We start from the raw sequence: 26,395 nt of genomic DNA, 5'->3' as shown, positions 1-26,395 counted from the left end.
TTTTGGTCTCGCTTATCACGATTTTTATAAACGATACGCGACGAAGTGCGATGAATATTCCTGTGAGCATGGGAGAGTGCACAGACAACACATACTGTGTGCGAGAAAGAGTGAACAGTTATCTTGCACGCAGCAAGCAACAGCCGGACAAAGCCGGTTTTTTTAAAGAACGGAACGCACGAACGATAGCACCTTGCTGACAATATTGAACCGGCAAAGACCGGAACGGAGTGAACGGAAAGAACGAATTGAACGGAACGGAATGAACGGAAAGAACGGAATGAACGGAAAGAACGAAATGAACGGAACGGAACGGAACGGAATGAACGGAATGAACGGAATGAACGGAACGGAACGGAATGAACGGAAAGAACGGAAAGAACGGAATGAACGGAACGGAACGATTTTGTATAAAGGATCGGAACGGTACGGCCTACATAAAGAACGGAACTTTTTTACTAGGTTCGGACCGGAACGGCCAACACTAGTTTGAATCGGTGTACTTTGCTGTCACTTTGCTTTCCTACTGCAACGGATTGGGAAGCATTGCCATGAGATTTTCAGTTTATATTCATAAAACGTTTATTGTTTCAGAAGAAAAAAAACATGAATATACCATCAATAACTCAATTTAAGATAAAAGTCTGGTTACATGTCTCGCAGATAGGTCATCATTAAACTTTGAAAGTCAATTAACACAAGAATATCCTCACACCAATGAGGCTAACACTGCTCTGACTATTTTCAAACATAACAACGAAAGGACCGACCAGACACAGCTAACTGTGTTCATTTTCTTTGAGGTATTGAAATTGATATTGCATAGGATTTGTTTCCCTAGTTTGATGGGTCCATGTATTCATTGCGCATGTCCTTTTGTAAGCCGCTTGCAGGTGGTTCGTCTCGTTTCCGTATCGGTTGCTAGCAAAAAGGACCGAGAGCAAATGGCTGTGGCTGTGCCAAGAGCTAGGAGAACATTTCGGTTCTAATTTTCCATTTTTCGTATCACGGTTTATTTTACACGACAATCGGTTGCAAATATAAATGTATAAACTGCAAATGTGTCGAGTGTAGCTTTGTGTGTACGATTGAACATGAACGCTGTTTCGGTTCAATGATGAAAATTTATTAGCCGAAAGATAGTGATCATAACACATATCAAGCAGTGATTAAAATTATCGAGCCCTTTAGGGTGCCTGGTGGTAGGTATTCATCAAGCTTGTGCCATTCGAAGGGTAAAGAAAACCTCGTAACTCGTTCTAGATAGATGTGGAGTTGTGGGGCGCGATTAGTTTTTAGGGGTAAATTATTTATTTCTCCCTTTTCTGGAGGTTTATGAAGCGAGTAAAATCGAACCCGATTTCGACCCCGTCGAGTGGAAATCTTTGTAAAATTGCCAGGACGCGACTGTACAACAAATTGCTGCAATAGTATAGGAATGTTCAACGTTGATTCTTTTTGAGCAGGAAAAGCGCAATGTTTTCACAATTGATGTTCAATTATCAAAAGCGTTAACTAGGAACATTAGCTGATGTGATTAGAGTGTGTATCATTTTTTTTGTCGGTGTGAAAAATACAAGTATAAATCATGGATCAGCATCAGTCCGTTGGCTTGAAGGAAACGTATACGCGTCCCGCTGGTGTAGAATCATCCAACACGCATCTTTTTCGTGCAAACCATGCAAAACCGCCTGAAATACCTGTCCGTGTCGGTGCAGGGAGTGTTAAAGCACCAGAAATACCTCCAAAGAATCTCACGAAACGACCAACCACTATTGGAGCTGCCAGCAAGGATGAAAATATTCCTAGCGCTGGTATGCTATTATCGCAACGTGTTGCACCAAACCGTGCGCCTCCCTTGCCGCAAAAGTTGGCAAACGCTGCGCAGGGTAGCATCAACAGCACTACAATTAATCAACCAGCGCCACAACCCGTTGGTTCTAGCGTGGGAGTGTCTGGAGGGATTGCTGTAACAACAACAACAACAGCAGCAGCAGCGGCATTGGTAGCTCCTATGCCAACTAGGACTATTGATGCAATAAGCAAGGATCGTCCGGCTACTGCTAAGACGTCAAAACCTGCTAAGCTAGAAGATTATGGATCGGAGGATGCTCTACGAGGCATTGAGAGCGGTTTGCGAAACGTTGAAAGAGCCATCAAAGAGCAAATGAGCTTGCGGTCTTCTGTAGAGTTAGAGGAGCACCAAAATAACATCACGCATCAAGTGAAATATGGGCGCTTGGATCTGATGGGCAAACATACAAATTCAATGGGATCAGCCACGTCTTTGGATAATCCGTTTGATGCCGCGCCAGCTTCGGCTCCAGGCATGGCACAAGGGTTTAAGTTTGACCGATTCAATCAGAATCCCAAGCAAATCGGATTGGAACGTGGTGTTAGCATGGAGAAATTGCGCTACGAAGCTGGTGGATCAGGCTCGTTTCACGATCATAGCTCGAATGGCACCGAACACGTCATACCGCAAAGACCGATGGACCATCAGTTTCGGTCGCTGGATCGCCATCTGCCGCTCGAATTGCAGTACGGAAACAGCCAACAGCAGCGGCAACGTTCGCAAGAAATGGAATTTATCAAACAACAGCTACTTCCTGTTATCGCACGAAACAAAGAAACAAACAGCTTAAACCGTCAAATGGGACTTTCTAAGGACGATCTTCGAACAAGAAGACGCTCATCTCATGATGAGAGCCTTTTTTCGATAAACAATTCAGGTAAGTGTGGTGTAAAGTTTTAGTTTCAAAAGCTTAGTAAAACTTAAATCGCTTAACAGGATTTTGTGGCAAAGTCCATTTTATGTAATCTCCGTTTCATTGTTAAAAAATGAAAAATACCACCTAAGACATCTATCTCGGATTGATATTTATGTCATGTTAGACATATACATGTGAATAGGTGATACGCATAAATAATTTCAATTGTAACAATTTCCTCGATTTCTACTAGCTCCCCGAATGAAAGAGCAATGGGAGGATACAAACCAATCGGTAATGCAACGCAAAACCCAACTAACGGCAATGCTTGGCGATTCTCAAAGGTAAGCAAATGTATCATTTATTTGAGGATTTCGTTGTAATAAGGACTTTTCTCACTCGTTGCCATGTTTTTGATAACCCTTTAGATACGAAGCAAAGCGCCTGGAAATAGACGCTTGGTTAAGTAGGATGGAGACAATAACGGAACGGATGGGACCAGTAGCAACGACGGCCGACGTATTGGACATTCAACAAAAAGAGCAAAAGGTAATGTTTGCCAACTTAAATAAACGGAACCCGAACAGCAAGCGTTGAGGACCTAATCAGTTGAATTCTTAACTGGAACACATATTGTTTGTTTAGTCGTTTCATGCGGAGCTGCATAAATTTAATCATCAAATTGAGTTATTCAACCAACTGACCCAAAAGTTAATATCAGTCTACCAGTGTGACGATACATCGAGAATTAAGCGTATGACGGAATCAATCAACCTGAGGTAGGTAACAGAATATTAACAACGTGTAATTGAAAAGTATAAGTAATTTATAAAATCATACTTTTCCATGTATCTCATTTCCATTAGGTACAATAACTTAAATAACTCCATCATATCAAGAGGAAAACAGCTTCATGCCGCCATACATTCATTGCAAACATTTGATCGTACATTTGAACAGGTAGGACATAGTTAAGGTTAAGATCCTTTTGGTGGTCGAGTGAACGTGAACAACGTGAAATGTTGTTTTTTTTAGTGATATTTCAAAGAATATTTTTTGAAATACAGGCGGTCCCCGAGATACACGGTTAATGGGGACCGAAAACGGCCTCAAAATACCGCGTATCTCGAATTTCCGCGTAAGTTGAATCTATTAATTTCCAGCCCAAATATCACTAATTTTCATGTAATTTTACAATTAGGGGTGGTTTTAGCCACATAATTAATTATTTGATATGATTCTGAAGGAATACAACAAATTTAAACCTGATTCTGAAGGAATATTTAAATTTAAAATGGTTTTTAACGTTCAATCAAAAAGGATATGTCAAGGAGCAAATTATACGTTAATTGCAATACGTATCGATGCACTTAAAAAAAATCCCTCGATTACTGGCACGTTTAGTAATCGAGGGAAATTTTTATTTTTAATTTATAATTTACATACAAATTTTCAAAATGTTACATACACTACACTCAGCATTGAATATTGCTTTGCTTAATTATTTACACTTCAAGTCGCAGCCTCGCAATCGATGACACTGTTTCTAAGCTTAGCCTTTTTTGCGAACGTCGGTAGCAAAACTTAGTATAAAAAATACAGTTTTACTAGCGCCGATTTTTGTTTGCGCTAACGACTCCTTAAGGAATTTGAGGTGTAGTACAGGCAGGCCTTGACCGACAGCGGCTAAAGTGCCGCAGAAGAATAAGAAGGTTTTACCAAAACTTAAGTTACATTTAACCGTAGAGTTGGCAACCAGATTTACACACGTAAGGCTGCGCTCTGGCACCAATCGAACACGACATCCGACTCGAACAAACCCATATAATCATATGGAGGTGCAATGTCAGACACAAACAAACAAACAAGACAAACATGTCAAATCCCATACATTTTTCATGTTCGATGTCGTGTTCGATTGGTGCTAGAGCGCCGGGTAAGGTGGCGCTCTAGCAGCAATCGAACACGACATCCGACACGAACAAACCCATATTATCATATGGAGCAAAGTGGGTAGAAAGGAGGTGTCGTCATGTAGCACAATTGGGCATCGAGGCTTTAGAAAAAAGCACAAAACCAGGATCGACGGCAGTTGTCAAATGCGACGAATGTTGCTGGTATTTAGATATGATATATGAATTGTTTTCGTTTAATACACATTTTTTTAGCATTAAAAATTCGTATTTTGCATTCACACTCCATAAATCGACATTTTACACGTTATAATGTAGCTGCTGCCTGTAAACAACTATCGACGGCTGTTGTCAAACTGAATCTCAAAATGGCAACATGCCAAACGCTAAGAAGACACCTCCTCTATATTCCACCTTGATATGGAGGTGCACTGTCAGACACAAACAAACAAACAAGACAAACAAGACAAACATGTCAAATCCCATACATTTTTCATGTTCGATGTCGTGTTCGATTGATGCTAGAGCGCCGGGTAAGTTGGTAACCGGCAGACCCGGGTATTCCACACGTTTTGATACAAAAAATTAACGATTTTCATAGGTAAACAATGCTTTCTATATTTTAATGCTGTAAGCAAGTAATGCCGACCATATATTCTCTTCAATTTCATTTATTCATTATTTTCTTTCATTTTATTATAAAAATAACGGTCAAATTGAAATTTGGAATCGCTTGAATTTTATTCAAAAATAAGCACATTACGGAAAGAGGAAGAAGAGAAACGTCATTCTCCATACAAAATGTATGGAATACCCGGGTATGCTGGTTGCCAACTTACGTGGTAAAGTTAAAAAAAAATCAAAATAAAATACTTACAGGCTGTTTAAAATTACAACTTATGCACCAAAAAATCATAAATTAAAAGTTGCGAGGCTACGGAAAATTTCAGGTCAATAAAAGCAATGAATCAAAAGTTATTGTAGTTCGAAGTTGAAAAAAATACCCGGGTATCCGGTTGCCAACTTAAAGGTTAAAAAAAACAAGGAATTTGTGATAAAACATAAACTTTGACTTATTATCCGTGTTATTTGAGTATCCCGTCGAAGTCGAGTCCCGATGAGCTCGGGCACTCGACTATATTTAGACTTTATTGTTTTTGTAGGGAATTCTCATCGAATATCATCGAATGTCACGCTTCGCGGAACCACGCTATTTGGTGGATGTCTGGTTGCAAGGTGACACTGAGACGGTGCTTTGGCACCAGCTGAACATAACAACCGACACGAACAAACTTATATTATAGACTGCAGAATTGATATCCCAAATTGCAGTTGCTATTAGCATAAGAAAAAAATATACTAAATCTGTTATAGATTGAATCAAAATTGTCTTCTTATTTATTTTTTTCCAGTTCCTTGGTTGGCTGAGTGAAGCTGAATCTTTATGTGAAAACACTGAATCCGAAGCAGAAAGGAATCCGCATTGCTTAAAGGTAATCATTAATAGAACGATATTACAAAATTTGATGTTGTTCCTACAAAACATAAACCCGCTAAACATTGCGTGGATTTCGAGTAACATCTCCTCCACGAAGTCGCATATAATTTCTTAAATTTTTAATTTTTTATTCAAAAAACTATATTCATCGCTTTTTTCGCCGTAATTATCATTCACTGCTCGCAAAACAAAATCGAGTGGTCCACGGCCTTGCACTCCATACAACTTCATAGCCTCGCATTTAAGCAGCTTGTGAGGGCAAGCAGTTTTTTCGCCCATAGTTTCAGCAGTTAGCCCATGCAATGCAGTTAGCAAGTATTGCACATCGCAAACAGTTATGTCAGCATACATTATAGCTTGTAAAACATATGCTTTTTTCACATTTATTTTTCCATGACATGATTCATCCGTGGATTCGAAAATGGCGATTTTATGAACGTATAAACATTAACACTAGTTTTATCCTATGGATATCGCGAAAAAAAATTAAAACGAATGTTCTCCCATGCACAGGGATCCCAAAAATAAGTTTAAATACCAAAATACACAGTTTTGTTTACATCTTTTAAAAGATTACAAGAAAAAAAAATGGTTTCATCCAGCCTACAGCGGATGGCAAAAATCGCACGAAAAAGATTCCTCGGCCTTAGGCCGCAAATAAATGACGCGCGTTGATGCGCCCGCGGAAACGCGTATAACAATCCAGGCTTAATGCGAGCTCGCATGCTGCTCGAATTTGTTTTGTGGGCAACACAAAACACAGATTGTGATTAGGCTAGAAATACACAAACCGAGATTTTCGGGATACCGTAAAATCACGTACAGGCGGTCCCCGAGATACACGGTTAATTGGGACCGAAAACTACCGCAAAATACCGCGTATCTCGAATTTCCGCGTAAGTCGAATCTCGTGATTTCCAGCCAAAATATCACTAATTTTCGTGCAATTTTGCAAGTAGGGGATGGTTTTAGCCAACAAATTAATTATTTGATATGTTTCTACTGAACTGTTCATTTTAAACCTTTTGAAATAGTATTTCAAATTCGATCAATACGGAAATTATGTGGTATTTCACAATGGATGTGTCAAATCAGTACAATTTGCTCAAAGAACTGTCAAATTTGGAAAACCGTGTATCTCCGAATCCGCGTATAAGAGGGACCGTGTATCTCGGAGACCGCCTATATGTATTGTGCTGTTAATTTTGTTATAAAATCTGTCATAAAGATGTAATAATCAAGGTCCGAGTTTACCGGTTTTGTCTTCAAGCTTCGCGGCCACGACGCTATTTGGTGGAATGTTTGCTTGAACGGTGCTTTGGCACCAATCAAACATGACAAGCGACTCGAACAAACATATATTACAGATTGCAGAATCGATATGAATATGATACGATTGGTGATGAAAGTTTCACAATCCTCTTCTTTGTATGAGCCGTTTACTAAATTTAGATGACGATCTCTACGAGCCTGAAATGAAGACAGTTTAAGTGTTCAAAATGCGTCCAATCATAACGCTATATAAACCAAGCGCCACAGCTTATGCTTGAACGACTGGAAAGCATTCAAACATACATATAAAAAAAGCAAAAGCTCCATAGCAGGCCTAACTGTTCCAGTTTTCGACAGTGTACCTATTTTGGGAAGGGTAACTAAAATCGGTAAATTCTGCACAAAAGCGGTAAAAAATATCCCAAAAAACAATTTTGTAGTGAAAATAAAATCATTTGTTATTCATAAACGAAGTTTCACAACATTTCCTTACGTATTTTTCCAAAATATCATCTTAATTGTACAGAGCTCAGTATTTTTCGGCAATAGCCAATAGTTCGGAATTTTTAAATCACGATCAACAAATTATTTTTCCATAAAAATATGGTTTTTTATCAAATACCAAAGCTATGAATATAAAATAAGCTCGACGGCATCGTACATCAATATAGGAACGTCTAATTTACGAACACATCAAATCTTGGCGCTTTTAACAAACTTGATCACACACAAATCCACAATTTTAAGCGTATCGAGTACTAATCGAGCAGAAACGGAAAAAAAATTCGAGCAAATGTCATTTGGGTTGGAAATTGAAATTTTAAGCACGAATTATCGATAATTCGAGCAATTTCCCTTAATCTGGAACCTTCAACTTCCCATAAACTGCACCAGTTTAAGGGAATTTAGAAAAAGGCCTCTAAAATCAACTGTGGTGTGACTTTTTCGTCGGCTTCTTGTAGATTCACTTGTAAATGACGTTTCTTATCGTTATAAATGTTAATGTAGCCATTTTATACTTTAAAAATACCTAAATTATTCAAAATAATGTTATAAAAAATTGGCCTTCAATTTTTAACAAAACACAAAGCATTGAATGTAAAATGGGTTCGACACTATCGTCCATTGATAGAAGAAACTTACTTAAGAAATTTACGAACACGCATAATCTTGGCGCATTCAACACACTTGATCACACAAAAATCCACAATTTAAGACGTATCGAGTACTAGTCGAGTAGATATGGAAAAATAATTTCGAGCAAATGTCTTACTTACTTACTTATCCGGCGCTACAACCGCTTTGCGGTCTTGGCCTGCCTCAGGAGTGTCCGAAACCGTTCACGGTCTCGCGCCTTCGTCTGCCAGTCCGTTATCCCGGCCTTAATGGCGGACGCCTCCACGCCATCTTGCCACCTCAATTTGGGCCTACCACGCCTCCTCTGTCCTTGTGGACGGCCTAAAAAGACCTTACGGGCTGGGTCGTCCGTTTCCATGCGTACAACATGGCCAGCCTACCGGAGCCTGGCGAGCTTGATACGCCGTACGACAGTGAGGTCCCCGTACATCTCGTATAGCTCGTCATTATAGCGGCTCCTCCATTGTCCTTCCACACATACGGGGCCAATTATCCTTCTGAGCATCTTCCTCTCGAACGCGGCTAAGAGGGTTTCGTCAAATTTGGACAGTGTCCATGTTTCAGAGGCGTATGTGAGTACTGGTACTATATAGGTACTATATAGTCCCAGCTTCGTCCGTCGCGACAGGTTCTTTGAGGTGAACTGATTTTTCAGGCTGTAGAATGACTGGTTGGCAGCCAGCATCCTTGCGCGCAACTCAACTTCCATGCTGTTGTCGTTGCTGACCTTTGACCCCAGGTCGGTGAATACTGGGACGACTTCAAACGTGCGTTCACCTATCTTTACATCACGCCTACGTAGATTCTGATTGTTTATTGGTAGGCCCGCTGATGTTGCCACCATCAATTTGGTCTTTGCCTCATTTATCTGCAATCCGAGGCTCTCTGCCGCCTGCTCGATCCCTTGATAGGCTTCTGCTACATAGGAGACCCGCAGACCAATGATGTCTATATCATCAGCGTATGCCAGGATCTGGGTTGGCTTATAGAAGATGGTTCCCGTTGCCTCCACCCTCGAGTCGCGAATGGCCCTCTCTAGCGCCAAGTTGAATAGGAGGCAGGCAAGCCCGTCCCCCTGGCGTAGACCTTTGGTGGTAGCAAAAGGTCCTGAGAGTTTTCCATCCACCCTCGCCTGGCATGTGACGTTGGTCATAGTCATTCTAACTAGCCGTATCAGTTTGGCCGGGATTCCAAATGAGCTCATAGCATCGTACAGTTTTACCCTGGGTATGCTATCATATGCGGCTTTGAAGTCAATGAAGAGATGGTATGTGTCGTTTCTGTATTCAGCCATCTTCTCCAAGATCTGCCGCATGGTGAAGATCTGATCAGTGGTTGATTTTCCGTTTCGGAATCCTCTTTGATAGTTTCCGACTATCTCTGCGACGTGCGGGACAAGGCGATCCTGAAGGATCAGGGAGAATATTTCATAGGCGGTATTCAACACCGTAATACCCCTGTAGTTGTTGCAGCCCAACTCGTCTCCCTCCCTTTTGGGATATTTTTTACCGCTTTTATGCAGAATTTCGATTTGCGATTTTAGAATGACATGATTCATCCGTGGATTCGAAAATGGCGATTTTATGAACGTATAAACATTAACACTAGTTTTTATCCTATGGATATCGCGAAAAAAAATTAAAACGAATGTTCTCCCATGCACAGGGATCCCAAAAATAAGTTTAAATACCAAAATACACAGTTTTGTTTACATCTTTTAAAAGATTACAAGAAAAAAAAATGGTTTCATCCAGCCTACAGCGGATGGCAAAAATCGCACGAAAAAGATTCCTCGGCCTTAGGCCGCAAATAAATGACGCGCGTTGATGCGCCCGCGGAAACGCGTATAACAATCCAGCCATAGAAATGAAATGTCATTCGAACATGCCGCGGAAACGCAGAGATGCTCATGCTGAGTATCTCTGCGGAACTGTTACACACGTTTGAACGCGCCCGAGGGTCATCGGGCTTAATGCGAGCTCGCATGCTGCTCGAATTTGTTTTGTGGGCAACACAAAACACAGATTGTGATTAGGCTAGAAATACACGAACCGAGATTTTCGGGATACCGTAAAATCACGTACAGGCGGTCCCCGAGATACACGGTTAATTGGGACCGAAAACTACCGCAAAATACCGCGTATCTCGAATTTCCGCGTAAGTCGAATCTCGTGATTTCCAGCCAAAATATCACTAATTTTCGTGCAATTTTGCAAGTAGGGGATGGTTTTAGCCAACAAATTAATTATTTGATATGTTTCTACTGAACTGTTCATTTTAAACCTTTTGAAATAGTATTTCAAATTCGATCAATACGGAAATTATGTGGTATTTCACAATGGATGTGTCAAATCAGTACAATTTGCTCAAAGAACTGTCAAATTTGGAAAACCGTGTATCTCCGAATCCGCGTATAAGAGGGACCGTGTATCTCGGAGACCTATATGTATTGTGCTGTTAATTTTGTTATAAAATCTGTCATAAAGATGTAATAATCAAGGTCCGAGTTTACCGGTTTTGTCTTCAAGCTTCGCGGCCACGACGCTATTTGGTGGAATGTTTGCTTGAACGGTGCTTTGGCACCAATCAAACATGACAAGCGACTCGAACAAACATATATTACAGATTGCAGAATCGATATGAATATGATACGATTGGTGATGAAAGTTTCACAATCCCCTTCTTTGTATGAGCCGTTTACTAAATTTAGATGACGATCTCTACGAGCCTGAAATGAAGACAGTTTAAGTGTTCAAAATGCGTCCAATCATAACGCTATATAAACCAAGCGCCACAGCTTATGCTTGAACGACTGGAAAGCATTCAAACATACATATAAAAAAAAGCAAAAGCTCCATAGCAGGCCTAACTGTTCCAGTTTTCGACAGTGTACCTATTTTGGGAAGGGTTACTAAAATCGGTAAATTTAGCACAAAAGCGGTAAAAAATATCCCAAAAAACAATTTTGTAGTGAAAATAAAATCATTTGTTATTCATAAACGAAGTTTCACAACATTTCCTTACGTATTTTTCCAAAATATCATCTTAATTGTACAGAGCTCAGTATTTTTCGGCAATAGCCAATAGTTCGGAATTTTTAAATCACGATCAACAAATTATTTTTCCATAAAAATATGGTTTTTTATCAAATACCAAAGCTATGAATATAAAATAAGCTCGACGGCATCGTACATCAATATAGGAACGTCTAATTTACGAACACATCAAATCTTGGCGCTTTTAACAAACTTGATCACACACAAATCCACAATTTTAAGCGTATCGAGTACTAATCGAGCAGAAACGGAAAAAAAATTCGAGCAAATGTCATTTGGGTTGGAAATTGAAATTTTAAGCACGAATTATCGATAATTCGAGCAATTTCCCTTAATCTGGAACCTTCAACTTCCCATAAACTGCACCAGTTTAAGGGAATTTAGAAAAAGGCCTCTAAAATCAACTGTGGTGTGACTTTTTCGTCGGCTTCTTGTAGATTCACTTGTAAATGACGTTTCTTATCGTTATAAATGTTAATGTAGCCATTTTATACTTTAAAAATACCTAAATTATTCAAAATAATGTTATAAAAAATTGGCCTTCAATTTTTAACAAAACACAAAGCATTGAATGTAAAATGGGTTCGACACTATCGTCCATTGATAGAAGAAACTTACTTAAGAAATTTACGAACACGCATAATCTTGGCGCATTCAACACACTTGATCACACAAAAATCCACAATTTAAGACGTATCGAGTACTAGTCGAGTAGATATGGAAAAATAATTTCGAGCAAATGTCTTACTTACTTACTTATCCGGCGCTACAACCGCTTTGCGGTCTTGGCCTGCCTCAGGAGTGTCCGAAACCGTTCACGGTCTCGCGCCTTCGTCTGCCAGTCCGTTATCCCGGCCTTAATGGCGGACGCCTCCACGCCATCTTGCCACCTCAATTTGGGCCTACCACGCCTCCTCTGTCCTTGTGGACGGCCTAAAAAGACCTTACGGGCTGGGTCGTCCGTTTCCATGCGTACAACATGGCCAGCCTACCGGAGCCTGGCGAGCTTGATATGCCGTACGACAGTGAGGTCCCCGTACATCTCGTATAGCTCGTCATTATAGCGGCTCCTCCATTGTCCTTCCACACATACGGGGCCAATTATCCTTCTGAGCATCTTCCTCTCGAACGCGGCTAAGAGGGTTTCGTCAAATTTGGACAGTGTCCATGTTTCAGAGGCGTATGTGAGTACTGGTACTATATAGGTACTATATAGTCCCAGCTTCGTCCGTCGCGACAGGTTCTTTGAGGTGAACTGATTTTTCAGGTTGTAGAATGACTGGTTGGCAGCCAGCATCCTTGCGCGCAACTCAACTTCCATGCTGTTGTCGTTGCTGACCTTTGACCCCAGGTCGGTGAATACTGGGACGACTTCAAACGTGCGTTCACCTATCTTTACATCACGCCTACGTAGATTCTGATTGTTTATTGGTAGGCCCGCTGATGTTGCCACCATCAATTTGGTCTTTGCCTCATTTATCTGCAATCCGAGGCTCTCTGCCGCCTGCTCGATTCCTTGATAGGCTTCTGCTACATAGGAGACCCGCAGACCAATGATGTCTATATCATCAGCGTATGCCAGGATCTGGGTTGGCTTATAGAAGATGGTTCCCGTTGTCTCCACCCTCGAGTCGCGAATGGCCCTCTCTAGCGCCAAGTTGAATAGGAGGCAGGCAAGCCCGTCCCCCTGGCGTAGACCTTTGGTGGTAGCAAAAGGTCCTGAGAGTTTTCCATCCACCCTCGCCTGGCATGTGACGTTGGTCATAGTCATTCTAACTAGCCGTATCAGTTTGGCCGGGATTCCAAATGAGCTCATAGCATCGTACAGTTTTACCCTGGGTATGCTATCATATGCGGCTTTGAAGTCAATGAAGAGATGGTATGTGTCGTTTCTGTATTCAGCCATCTTCTCCAAGATCTGCCGCATGGTGAAGATCTGATCAGTGGTTGATTTTCCGTTTCGGAATCCTCTTTGATAGTTTCCGACTATCTCTGCGACGTGCGGGACAAGGCGATCCTGAAGGATCAGGGAGAATATTTCATAGGCGGTATTCAACACCGTAATACCCCTGTAGTTGTTGCAGCCCAACTCGTCTCCCTCCCTTTTGGGATATTTTTTACCGCTTTTATGCAGAATTTCGATTTGCGATTTTAGTTACCCTTCCGAAAATAGGTACACTGTCGAAAACTGGTACAGTTAGGCCTACACGAACACGAACAATACACGAACCGAGATTTTCGGGATACCCGAAAATCACGTACAGGCGGTCCCCGAGATACACGGTTAATGGGGACCGAAAACTACCGCAAAATACCGCGTATCTGTTTATTTCGTTACCCTTCCGAAAATAGGTACACTGTCGAAAACTGGTATAGTTAGGCCTGGGTCTATGCACATGTTGCGGTAACATTTGTTCGATGGCAACATTTCTGGAATTTCCTATTTATTTCAAAAACTGTGCTCATTCATATTCACTCACAAAAACATTTTGAAATTAAGTTGAAATTATTTTTTACTATTTCAATTTTTTTATTTTTTATAAATGTTCATCCAAAAAAAAAAATGGATCAAATCGATTTGTTTCTCATGCAACAAAATTGTTCCCGCAAAATGAGTTTGACAGCACGTCCATACGATTTGGTAACAAATGTTCCCGCAATTTTCTTAGACCCGGGCCTTACCCTACACCTACACCTACAGAAGAAGAAGATGGTGCAACACATAATTTAAAACGTTTGTTCGAGTCTTACCTTGTTCGATAGGTCACAGAGCCCGGCCCTAGCTTAAGCATGATAAAAGGATTTTGTGTGGAATATGAAGCATACCACAGTTAGACCACACCATAATTTGTCAAACAAAATTGTGATTTGTGACACCCAATTGACGTATGGAAACGAAAATCTATCAACGTCCAAATAGACATACAGCGACAAAAAGTAGCTCAATTTTGCAAACAGAGCTACTCGTCTCGGGCGACATTTTTGCTTCATCCGAAATAATCGTATTATCTAGTTTGTTTACAAGCCAGATTAATGCCAAACGCATTAGATTTGAACACATTTTAACCTATTTTTATGTGTTTTCAAATACAAAACAAGTTGGTTGACTGAGTCAAATGATCTACTTTGATCTACATAGAGTGAAATTTTGAGCTATTTTTCGTCGCGCGCGACGTTTTCGCTCTATGTCTATTTGAACGGTCAAAATCCAACAAGAATTGCTGCATGGGAAGCAACCGAACACTCATGTTGTGAAGTAAGCTTTGCACAGCAATTTGTCAACAAAACGGGAGCAAAATTCAGAAAAATATATTTTGTATCCAGTGTCTGGAGCAAAAATTTGATTTCGTAAACTGAACATCATTAGTTGACGAATTGTTCACATTAACATAACGTAATAACGACAACTACGGGTGAAGATCGTGCAGTATAAGCCAATAGACATAGAGACTTGAAGTGGGTGTTGGTGCTATTTGCATATCGCATTTCACCCACAGGGTTTAGCTCGTACTTGAGTTTGTAGAACATGCTCATGCGCAGAGTCGTCTATTGTCGATCTTTTTGCAACTTTTAATAATTCTAGGTGTACGTGCGGTGACGGTCATAAATGGTATTTTTTTTCCCAAATAGGAAATGGTTCCGTGAATCAACACACTTTTGTGCTGACTTCAGTTTTTAATCATGTTTTTGCTCTCTATTTTTGCCTGCGCAGGATTTGCAATCTGAAATCGACGCAAACCGCAAGGTTTACGAAGGATTGGATAATACTGGACGTAAATTGCTGCGTTCACTAACTTCTCAGGAAGATGCAGTGATGTTGCAGCACAAGCTAGATGAAATGAATCAACGCTGGAATCATCTGAATTCGCGCAGTGCTGCCATCAGAAATCGGTTGGAATCTAACTCTGATCACTGGAATGCTTTATTACTTTCGTCACGCGAGCTTACCGAATGGGTAATTCGAAAAAATACCGAACTCACCTCAATCGGTTTTGGCTCAATCAATGGAGACTCCAACAGTTTACAAATGCAGCTTGATGAACACAAAGCATTTCGCCGGCAGCTTGACGATAAGCGGTCAATCATTGAAAACAATCTAATGAATGGAAGGCAGTACATATCAAATGAATCACCACTCTCTGATGCCAGCGATTCGGAAGGTTCACACCGAACGAATTGAGAATCAATTAAGATGATGATTAACCTCTCGTTTTCTTGCATTTAACAGCGATTGACGAAACAATGTATATTTCTACGGAAGAGCAAAATCGTATCCTCAGCCGAAGCATACGCAGAGAGGTCAACAAACTGTCGGAACAGTGGAGTTTGTTGATTGAAAGGTGTGATAAATGGAAGCATCGTCTGGATGAAAATATAACGGTAAGAAGTTGAAAAGTAATGCTGCCGGCTATATATATATATATATATATATATATATATATATATATATATATATATATATATATATATTATACTTAATTTATTAATATTATTACTTACTTTATTAATTTGCACAGAAAATGCGCCAATTCCAAAAAATCTTGGAAGATCTAAGTTCGCGAGTAGCATCAGCCGAGACAATTACACATTCATGGACGACCCCAGCTCCTGGGTCAGATACAACAGAAGAAATGCAACATTTGCAGCGCTTAAAAGACAAACTTACAACAGCAAATGCACTACTGGATGACTGCAACGAGCAGCAGAATTTTTTCTCGTCTTGTCGAGTAATTGTTCCGAGCCCTTATTTGGCAAAACTAGAGGACATTAACACACGGTAGTATATATTAGATGCACGGTATCCTGTCACTATATTTGTTATTCGTCTTTTTTGTCTCTCGTACAGTATGAAGCTTTTGCACATTGCTGTGGAAGAGCGATTTAAGGTACTGCAGCAAAGTATGCAAACAACTGGCGAAGATGGTATAGTTGGGAGTCACCATGAGGAGGGTGGCAAATTTTCAAAGCCTCTTCACATTGCCACCGGAAGTTCGACTGTTCCAAACTTAGAGAAAAGTGTCCAAATACCATGGGAACGTGCAGTGACACCTGCTAATGTGCCTTATTATATCAAGTAAGTTTTGGATTGTTTTATCATGCAGTCATAGCCCTTACTAATTGTACAATATTCTATAACAGTCATGAACGCGAAAGCACACATTGGGATCATCCAGAAATGATAGAACTAATGAAATCACTGGCTGATTTGAATGAAGTCCGTTTTTCAGCATACCGTACTGCTTTGAAGCTCCGTACTGTGCAGAAAAAGCTAGGTATTAAAACACAAAAGATTAATTTTTAAATTTGAATTTAATTAATTGTTTTAATTAAATATTAATTAACATATTTTTGTTCTAGCGTTTGACCGTTTGAATATGAGTATAGCGATTGAAATATTTGACCGATATGGCTTACGTGCACAAAATGACAAGCTAATTGATATTCCCGATATGACAACGATTTTAAATTCATTGTACACAACGCTTGAACCAATCGATCGAGCAGTAATGCTTGATTTAGCTATCAATTGGGTTCTCAATGTGTATGATTCACAGCGTACGGGACAAATAAGGGTGCTCAGTTTCAAGGTAAGATAAGCATAAATAAACTAAAATCGAAATTAAACCTCCAAGGTATATGCAAGATTCATATAAATGCTTTTGTTTGGACATTAATCAACCATTTGTACATTTCTATTTGTTATGTAGGTGGGTTTGATTTTACTGTGCCGTGGCCATCTGGAGGAAAAATACCGTTACCTTTTTCGATTGATTGCTGACCTGGAAAAAAAGGTGGACCAACGAAAAATGGGGCTGCTGTTGCACGATTGTATACAAGTGCCCCGTCAGTTGGGAGAAGTTGCTGCGTTTGGTGGATCAAATATTGAACCTTCAGTTCGATCGTGCTTCGAACTCGCTGGAGGCGTTAATCAAAATGTAGAGCTAACGGAGACAGCCATTGAGGCGCAGCATTTCCTTAGTTGGCTACAACATGAACCGCAAAGCATTGTATGGCTTCCTGTACTTCATAGACTTGTTGCAGCTGAAACTGCAAAACATCAAGCAAAATGTAACATATGCAAGGAGTACCCAATTGAAGGCTTTCGGTACCGCTGCTTGAAATGTTTCAATTTCGATATGTGCCAAAAGTGTTTCTTCACTGGTCGTAGCACAAAAAACCATAAGCTCAGTCATCCTATGCATGAATACTGCACAACGGTAAGTTAAAAATCCCTTTATGGTGTGCGTTGTGTTCCATGCAGATGAAGATTAACTTGGGGGTTCTTACAATTTGCTGATATTGTATGTATATTGCGGTTTTTGTAGGCTACATCGACAGAAGACGTTAGAGATTTCACAAGAGCATTAAGGAACAAGTTTAAGAGTCGAAAGTATTTTAAGAAACACCCCCGCGTGGGTTACCTTCCCGTTCAAAGTGTTTTAGAAGGAGACGCTTTGGAAAGCCCTATACCCAGCCCGCAGCACGGAACGCATACACTACAAAATGATATGCACTCCCGTCTGGAAATGTATGCTTCTCGATTAGCGCAAGTTGAGTGTGGAACTAGATCAAATTCTACACCGGATAGTGATGATGAGCACCAACTGATTGCGCAGTACTGTCAAGCATTACCCGCTGCAAATGCTGTTGGAAACTGTACGGGAAGCGGTGGGCCGAAGTCTCCCGTTCAAGTGATGGCTGCAATGGAAGCAGAACAGCGCGAAGAGTTAGAAACCATGATAAAGGAGCTGGAAGAAGAAAATGCGAATTTGCAAGCGGAATATGAGAAACTTAAGGCAAAGAAAACAAGCACACCCATCACTACACCGGACGAAGGATATAAAACTCCAACATCGACATCTAATGCCATTGTCTCATCTGTGACCACATCATCATCTGGAGGATCGGTAAATAATATTATAAATAACCTTAAAATTAATGAAAAGATGTAGAATGAAATGCATTTGTTATTCCATAACGTTGTTTAGGACATGGTTACCGAGGCCAAACTGCTCCGACAACACAAAGGACGATTAGAAGCAAGGATGCAAATATTAGAAGACCATAATAAACAGTTAGAGGCACAGTTACAACGTCTTCGACAATTGCTGCATGAGGTATTAATTAGATTTACTTTTCATGTAATAAAGAGATGTTGTGTAAAATTTGATATTTTAAATTATCTTTGAAAACATTAACATTCTGAATTTAACAATATGTTTATTTTACATTTATTATATGTTAGCCAACAATTCCTAAACCACAAACGCTGCAAACTCGGTCCGTCACAGCATCACAACTGAATACCGATTCGCCGGCCAAAATGCAACACAATGGACATTATGATCATAAGATGTGTTAGTAATGTGTTGTGGTTAATAATGTTATGATTGAAATCAGTTTACAGCTTACTTTAATTATTTTGTTTGCAGCTTCGGAATCATCTCAAAAACCAGCTTCATTTTATGGCGCTGTCGGAGGAGGCAGCGTAAACGGATTCTTATCAATGGCAGGCGAAGAAATGAGGCAACGCGAGCAATACAGTGTGGATGCATTTGATAAGACGGGTGCTGGAGTAGCTGCTGTCACCAGCGCTTTTGCCGCCAATAAACCTGCTGGATCTAATGAAGGTGGCGTTGGTATTGGGAGTAGTGGTGCGCATAGTAATATCATGTCATCCGAATATACTATGGATGAGCGACCACCTCCGCCACCCCATTCAAGTTTGTTACACATGGCCGGTAAGTGTACAAGTTAGTAATGACAACAATAATCAAATCATAACAACAATAATACTAATGTTTTCCTAACGCTTTCTAACCTACTAACTACCACATTTTTCTGTGTGGTCTGTTTGTTGTTTTTTTTTTCATGCTTACATTACGTATTGCCCTTATAACATATCGGGTTTTGGCTTCTCATATAATGCAATAATATTCTTGGAACCGATCCCGACGCCGTGGCACCATAATACCTGCAGGAAGAATACAGTAAATAAAATTATTTATCTTATTCTATGTTGTACTTCTCGCATAGTCGCAGTTATTTAAAGTAATTGCTTAGACTATTTGATAAATTTTAATTTCTCGCTTGTTGAATATAAATTAAGTTAATAATATTGTAATATTTTGTTATATTATCTTCTTTTGTGTTGTTTCACCCCTCATCAGACGACCTCAATAAAGCTGTGGAGGAATTGGTGCACATCATGACGACGGAGTCAAAAGATGATTTGCAAAACGATAGCACAAACGTTGGACTGCAATAAACAATAAGGTAGTAGTAGTGGTAGTGCGTATCACTAAAAGATAGCTAATGAACCCCATTGTCTAATTCGATTGATATCCTATTGGGAAACATAGTCATGCATATCCTTTACGTATCATGAAATAATTACAGGCTTTTGAATTGAATAGCTAACATCTAGCAACAAACAGGCATCATTTGGAAACACACACGTTGCCCCAATTGCTGATTTCACACTCGATAGGAAGTTCGTGTTTCACAAATATTTATATTATTATTATTATTAGTTATTGATCCAAGTATGATATCCATCATTGGTACGGACATTATCTATTATACAAAGATATATCCTATATACGAAAAAAATGCATACGTGCAAATAATTTTAACAAAGCCACAAAGCCATAATTTTAACAGCTTGCCTTCAGCTAAATAACCTTTCATATCATATGAGGCATAATGTTTACTCTCGTAAAAAGGCAAAACGAATACGCGCAACAACTGACGATGTGTTTTTCATTCATTTAATATGTGCTGTTTTTCCTCTGCTCAGTTTAGCAAGCTAAACAAAGCGACTTTTTAAAGTATGTTTCGTAATATGTTATATATCTTGTATGAAAAGTGTAATAAATCATACTTTCCTGTTGATTTTGTCCATCACTGCTATTAAAGTGTTATTTTCACCAGATGATAAAATAATTGAATTATATTGAATAATTTAATTTTTTTTATAAAGATTTCCATAAACAGATTTAAAAATATGGCATTCTATGTAATAAAAAAGGCAAAATAGAAACACAAAAAATGCAACTTATCAGCGCGGAACATTTATTTTGCATGGTGATTTTAATTAGTAATATAAAATTATTCGTCGAAATTTTTTTTGTTTATTGTGAAGACAAGTAAACATCGTTCTAAAAAAGTATTAACAAAAATGCAATACATTTCGCACATAATGATTCAACATCGAACAGTTTAAAATGTATTGTTGTGTAGAGGTGACCATGAAATGAAAATGCAAATAAGTCGACAAAAAAATGAATGTATTCCGACAATGAAAATTCAACATTCAACTCTGTTCAACGAATTTTGTGCTTTGTCGTTCGCTTATCGACATACCATACATATCAAAGACACAATAACAACAGGAAAATAGCGTAACAATCTGATCGATTAAAAGTGGATATTAACTTGAAGAATAAAAAACAGGATAATAAAATGATTAAACCAAAACAAATGGTGTCAATCGCCTTAAGTTTACGGAAAGGCAACGTAAAAACGTCATACATTTCACGAAAGCTAAATCCAAAATGAAATAAGAAGGATCGTTTAGTTATATGTCGTACTACCATACAAAAGACACTTCACTAACCTTTACATAGACATATCTTCCATTTTTTTACAAACCGGATACTCTAACTCCATAAATGCTCGACACTAGTGAAACATATTAACAAACCTGTAATGCCATCTTTCTATGTAGACGCATTGTTATTAAAACATCCAAACTAAGCAGTAGTTAAATATTCGTATGACATTAACAAAAACAAAAAAAAAAACATTACCTTCGCATTACTTGTACTATTGCACTCCGGCAAAAAACATTTTCTAAAACAAGTTTGACCAGTATAAGTATTCAGCAGTATTTGAAATTATCGTCAATATGTGCGAATGCGAGTGCGATTCTTAAGCAATTGTTTGAAGAGGGCCCAAGGAAAACTCTATACCTATTACACATAAACGACACGAACATGACAGGGAAACAACAATGATAAGAGTCGTCAGTATAATAAATGCTTTGATCGCAATGTCTTACATCTCATGTTGTATTATCAACAGCAAACATAACATATTCAGCAACACTAGTAGATGAAGAATGTTTTAACTCCCGGTGCGTGCACTTCAATGCTTTACTTAGTTTGAAGCGAAAATCCCATAGGATAAGTGCACCATTGATTGTAAACCAACTGGATGTAGATTGATGCTCAATCTCGAAGGAAAATTATTGCTGGATAAAAATACAACATTATGGCATGTTTAAATTGCTTACAAATATACTAAGAATAGAAGCTGTGCGACGGTATACAACTAATAATCCAAGCAAGATAGTAGTAGTTGTTGCATACAGAAACAAAACTCAATAAACAAACAATGATAGAACAAAACAGTTTAACATTTTCATCATTTATACAATAAAACAAAGGCATTAAAACACTGTTCAACACAATCAATTGACACAAGATACCGGTTTAGATATATTTTCTTTTGTATGCTGAGCATAGCACGTTTCGCATGTTGCGTGTTGTGGTGTGTTCTTCGTGTTTGCTGGTATAGGTTGTATATGCTTTTATCTCAACAGCAAACTACTCCACTGCGTCAAGTACTTCTTTTCATCTTCTGGATACAATCGATGATTGTTACATTTTACATACACCATATCAGTTTGATTTTGTGTTGATTTAGGGCGAATGGTGGTGGTAGTGGTGGTGGCATCAACGATAAGGCTGTATTTAGCTTGCAAGTGAGTAAACTATAAATGCGATTTACATTATGGTGTGAGAGTGTGGGTTTGTGTGAACTACTGCAGAAAATGTACGTGGGTGAGAGGTGTTCAATGCTGAACTGGTGTATAATTTATAGAGCCAATACATTCTCCAAAAATCAGTTCTCTATAACAGTGTACTAGTGTATAGAGTGGGAGAAAAGAGGGGGGGGGGGGGGGTAAGGTTTCTAAAAATTTGATATGTCTTCTGGTTTTGCTTTAAACATTAGTTTATCCATGAATTGTCTTCCGCGTTGTCTCTGAATGCAAAATTTGAAGTAATCCTTTGTCCCTGTTTTTTTCTCTCTATCTGCTTACAATGCAATGCATGGCGACACCACAACACTAATCGCCTTCTCTCTTAACCTACTGGTTATAACGCCAGTCTATAGTCTTTGCATTACACGATACATAAGGTACATCCCTCCTTCGGTATCATCTTTCGGTTGATATGTTTTGATTTTTGTATGTGTGGGTGTGTGCTTTTTTCGTAAGAGCATGGTATGATAAGGTAATTTGCACACGAACACACGCTAGTGTGTGATCATTTCAAAATCGTGTATACGTGTATAATGTATAAGCATGCATGGGGGCACTCTAAATATAATGATATGTATTTATGTTTCTGTACTCTTATTTTCACTTCTGATCTGATCGATTTCATCTCATCCTAGGAATTTCTACTGTTGTTATCTCTTTATAACACGCTCGACACATTCGAGTAGCTCGAGATGCACATGGGCAAACAAATATTAACACTAAACTAAATAACTAAACTTTACGAATGACAGTATTTCTTAAATAAGCTAATGGACGTGAATTGATTCCGTTGGTTGCCAATGCTAGAGTTTTTTTTATTTTTTTTTTGTTTTTTTTTGTGCTACTGACATTAACAACCTTCTTAGATGGTTGTTTCCTTCCGTAGTTTCCTTTCCTCTTTTAGAAAATTCGCTGCATCGTGATGCAATCTGTTCGTTCGTTTTACTTGTTGTAGTCAACAACAATATATGCTTCATTGAAGCGAAAATCGTATCGAAGTAGAGGCTTGGGTGACGATGATGCAGGTTTGGATCATGATTTGTGTCAGGATTTTTCAATTGGCTTAAATGCTGCTCATGCAAAGATTAATTGATTTTCTATGCTAATATTTCCTTTCCAGCGAGCAGTCATCCATAATTGATATTTGTCTCATTCGCCAAACTCCACATCGTTACGGCAGGCTCTACTTCTTTTCTTCTTACGGAAGTCTAACGAAACATGTTCCTGATGATATAATAAAATAAAATAACTTTTTTTTCATATGGTCGTCAAGATTCACTGGTAACATACGGCACATGCCTCAGTGACTGGTAACAGTGAATGATAGAATTATTGTTTCTTAATAGCTGAAACCTTCCGGTGAGCCTAAATAAGAATAAATCTGCGGTGTTAATGGTAGTAAATAATAGAAGCTACTTCTATACGGCAGCTCGGACGATACTCAGTCTAGGAAGCCAGTGTTGACGAGTTTCTCTAGGAAAAACTTTACGTCACCCAGCTCTGAGTCTTTGATACCGATCGATTTTAACATGCCCAAATCGCCGTTCTCCACTGCCATGAAAACTGATCGTAAATGCTCGAGGTCAGACCTGTAAACATCAGCAACAAATGCGTGGATTAATTCAATGACACATGGGTACTACACACATCACTCTAAAGGACAGAAGATCATCTTTATCGAAGTTTTAGAATAAGAGATTAATGGGAAACGAGAGGTCACGTACGACATTGGGACGTTATTAAACTAATGCTAAAGCGATATGAAATTATTACGATTTTGAAAGTCAGTTGAAGGTTAAGTGTTGTATTGAGGTTTTAAAACGAAAGGGTACACTACGAATATTTTATAATATTTACTTGATCAATGAAAAATGGTTGCCGATGTTGCCTTAATGAACAAATTGTACATTACTTCGTTTGTAATCGATGATTTGGGTATAGTAAATTTATAAAAAAAACTGGTGCAGCATAAAAAAAAACATAAAAAATAAAATTGAACTCATGTTTTTGCATGTCTATTCAACTCAAATAAATATTTCTTCGGGGGTTTATAGAAGATACGTACGTAAAGCATCGTATATAAATTCATACTCATTTAATCAACGTCATATTCATTCGAGTTCTTGAAGCATTTAAGTTACTCACCTCATCAAATGGAGAGCGGCTCCAAAATCTTCGATGGTTTGCGATTCACTGAGAGCAATTGCCACTTTTTCCACACCACCAAGTGGTGCTAATGCGTCACGCGCTTTACTTCCGAATAATTTTTCCAGATAGTTAGGACCGTGTGATGCCAGCAAGCTTTGTAAGAATGATGCTGTTTCCTCTACTGGTGGACGCTTTGCTGTAAACGGTGCTTAGAATTAATATATGTCACACAACGACGTCATAGAAAATGCTAGGTGTAGTAGTAGACCAGCCTTGCTTACCTGCTGTACAAAGACGCATATCTTCGTCATACCCATCGGAGCAATCGGGCGCTCCGTCGCAAAGGTACTGTATGGAAATACAATTTCCATCACCCGGGCACTTGAACGGCTCGTATGGATGGCAAGCCTCTGCCGCAGGGATGAAAAAACATAACAAATTACACATAATCAATCGTTTCAGCCAACATTTGACGCGTTAGCGAAGTGGTAGACGCCCTTTTTTCAATATGATTCATACTTACCATTGCGCTTAGAAACAGCTGGCATATGCCCGTAGAGTCTACTTAGATCGATTCCCAAAATCGCCAACGGGAAGGACACAAAAAATATGTTTCCAAACCACAACCAGTTTGTAGGAGCCATGATTAATATGGGAATCTCTGGCAAGGAGAAGTTGTCCTAAGGATTTGTATTTAAATAGCAGTATGTTCTGTCGCAGTGTAATAGTATCTTTTCGTTGCGCACCAATACTTCCCACACAGCACTGTAGAAGCTGTAGCCCCACTGTAGGGCAGACAGGGCGGATGGATTTTTTTAAAGCCCACAATATCTGGAAATGGTAACCTTGCTTCCTTTGTGGGTCGTTGCTACGCGTAAAGCAATGAGATACTACGCAAAGTTTTAACTAAACATCTAAACTATTTTAACAGCCTCCAATCACAACGGGCAACGAAAGCACTGTAACACTGTAAACTATTCGTTGAACGGAGGATGCTTGTTCTCCGTTCGTTTGCCGAATGGTGGCCGTTCGTGTCATGTGCCGATGTTAATGTGACTACGCGAAGCTAGAACATTCTTGCAACGGAAAAGGAAAATGTCAATGGAAAACCCCCACGATAAACGAATGGCACGAGCGTACGCCAACGCGGTACGAACTCGGAAGTTGTCGTACTTGCTTCGCCCTGTGCTATACGAAAACGAAGCAACTGGACGTGTTTGCTTGGGGCTCCTGCAAAGTTATTCCAATAACTGTGATGTTTTATGTTTGGATTTTTTTATTTTAGTTAAGTAATGATAAATAATAAAATTTAAATAATTTTTTTATGGTTTTTTAGGATTTTTTATCAAACTAGGTAATCTAATTCCGACTTTTTAATGAAAAAATCTTTATATTAAAGGTCGTCATGAAGGGGAATATAACTTGTTTAATTGAAGGAGAGCTTTAAATGGGTAGCTTGAGAAGAGGTAAGTTGTGGAGGCAGCAAATGCTTTTTTGCCAGTAATTGCGCTTGCGCCTTCTAGTTTGAATGAAAAGTTCGGGCACACTTTCTTTTAAACGGCTGCTACACGACAGTGCGACAATCGCTTTTCCAAAAATTGCATGCAATATTCAACATGAAGAAAAAATTAAAAATCTTTCACTTCGCGTTTGGCTTGTGATTTTCGAACAAATGCGTTTGTCGCAATATTATGTAGAAACAATGTGAGCATGGCATTGCGACACGTTTTAATTTATATTACCATACATAATTAGCAGCGATTACTGAAAGAGCAAGAATGGATCACACGTTATCAAATGAAAATCTCATATTTTTGACAATTGTCTCATAT

At 39.1% G+C, this 26,395-nt stretch overlaps 2 protein-coding genes across 8 annotated transcripts; one reads left to right on the top strand and one right to left on the bottom strand.

The window, feature by feature from the left end:
* The first annotated feature begins 842 nt into the window (after positions 1–842).
* LOC121596447 (dystrophin-like) lies at positions 843–20,602 on the top strand. 7 transcript variants are annotated; one of them, XR_006005281.1, is made up of 20 exons: positions 843–1,202; positions 1,332–2,732; positions 2,965–3,055; positions 3,140–3,260; positions 3,357–3,490; positions 3,578–3,671; positions 6,037–6,117; positions 15,300–15,747; positions 15,816–15,967; positions 16,105–16,364; positions 16,434–16,661; positions 16,727–16,860; positions 16,946–17,175; positions 17,296–17,805; positions 17,914–18,495; positions 18,577–18,705; positions 18,834–18,945; positions 19,021–19,329; positions 19,569–19,639; positions 19,759–19,844. XR_006005281.1 is itself a non-coding variant. In XM_041921428.1 (20 exons), the coding sequence occupies exons 2-20, from the start codon at positions 1,589–1,591 to the stop codon at positions 19,769–19,771; spliced, it is 4,782 nt and encodes a 1,593-aa protein (XP_041777362.1). In that variant the 5' UTR covers positions 843–1,202; positions 1,332–1,588; the 3' UTR covers positions 19,772–20,602. The 7 variants fall into 7 exon arrangements, 6 of the variants coding, with proteins under 6 accessions (XP_041777362.1, XP_041777361.1, XP_041777360.1 ...); XM_041921428.1 differs by having other exon boundaries at positions 19,569–19,578; positions 19,759–20,602; XM_041921427.1 differs by lacking the exon at positions 19,569–19,639 and having other exon boundaries at positions 1,581–2,732; positions 19,759–20,602.
* Positions 20,603–22,065: 1,463 nt separating this feature from the next.
* Positions 22,066–25,737, bottom strand: LOC121596697 (IDLSRF-like peptide). Its single transcript, XM_041921862.1, has 5 exons — positions 25,310–25,737; positions 25,087–25,243; positions 24,845–24,973; positions 24,561–24,759; positions 22,066–24,004 (listed from the first exon to the last, which is right to left on the bottom strand). Exons 2-5 carry the CDS (start codon positions 25,205–25,207, stop codon positions 23,857–23,859), a joined length of 597 nt encoding a protein of 198 aa, XP_041777796.1. The 5' UTR covers positions 25,208–25,243; positions 25,310–25,737; the 3' UTR covers positions 22,066–23,856.
* Positions 25,738–26,395: the final 658 nt, after the last annotated feature.

This window comes from Anopheles merus, chromosome 3R (genome assembly GCF_017562075.2).
Source record: "Anopheles merus strain MAF chromosome 3R, AmerM5.1, whole genome shotgun sequence".
Taxonomy (NCBI): domain Eukaryota; kingdom Metazoa; phylum Arthropoda; class Insecta; order Diptera; family Culicidae; genus Anopheles; species Anopheles merus.
This window is presented reverse-complemented; position numbering and strand designations above follow the sequence as displayed.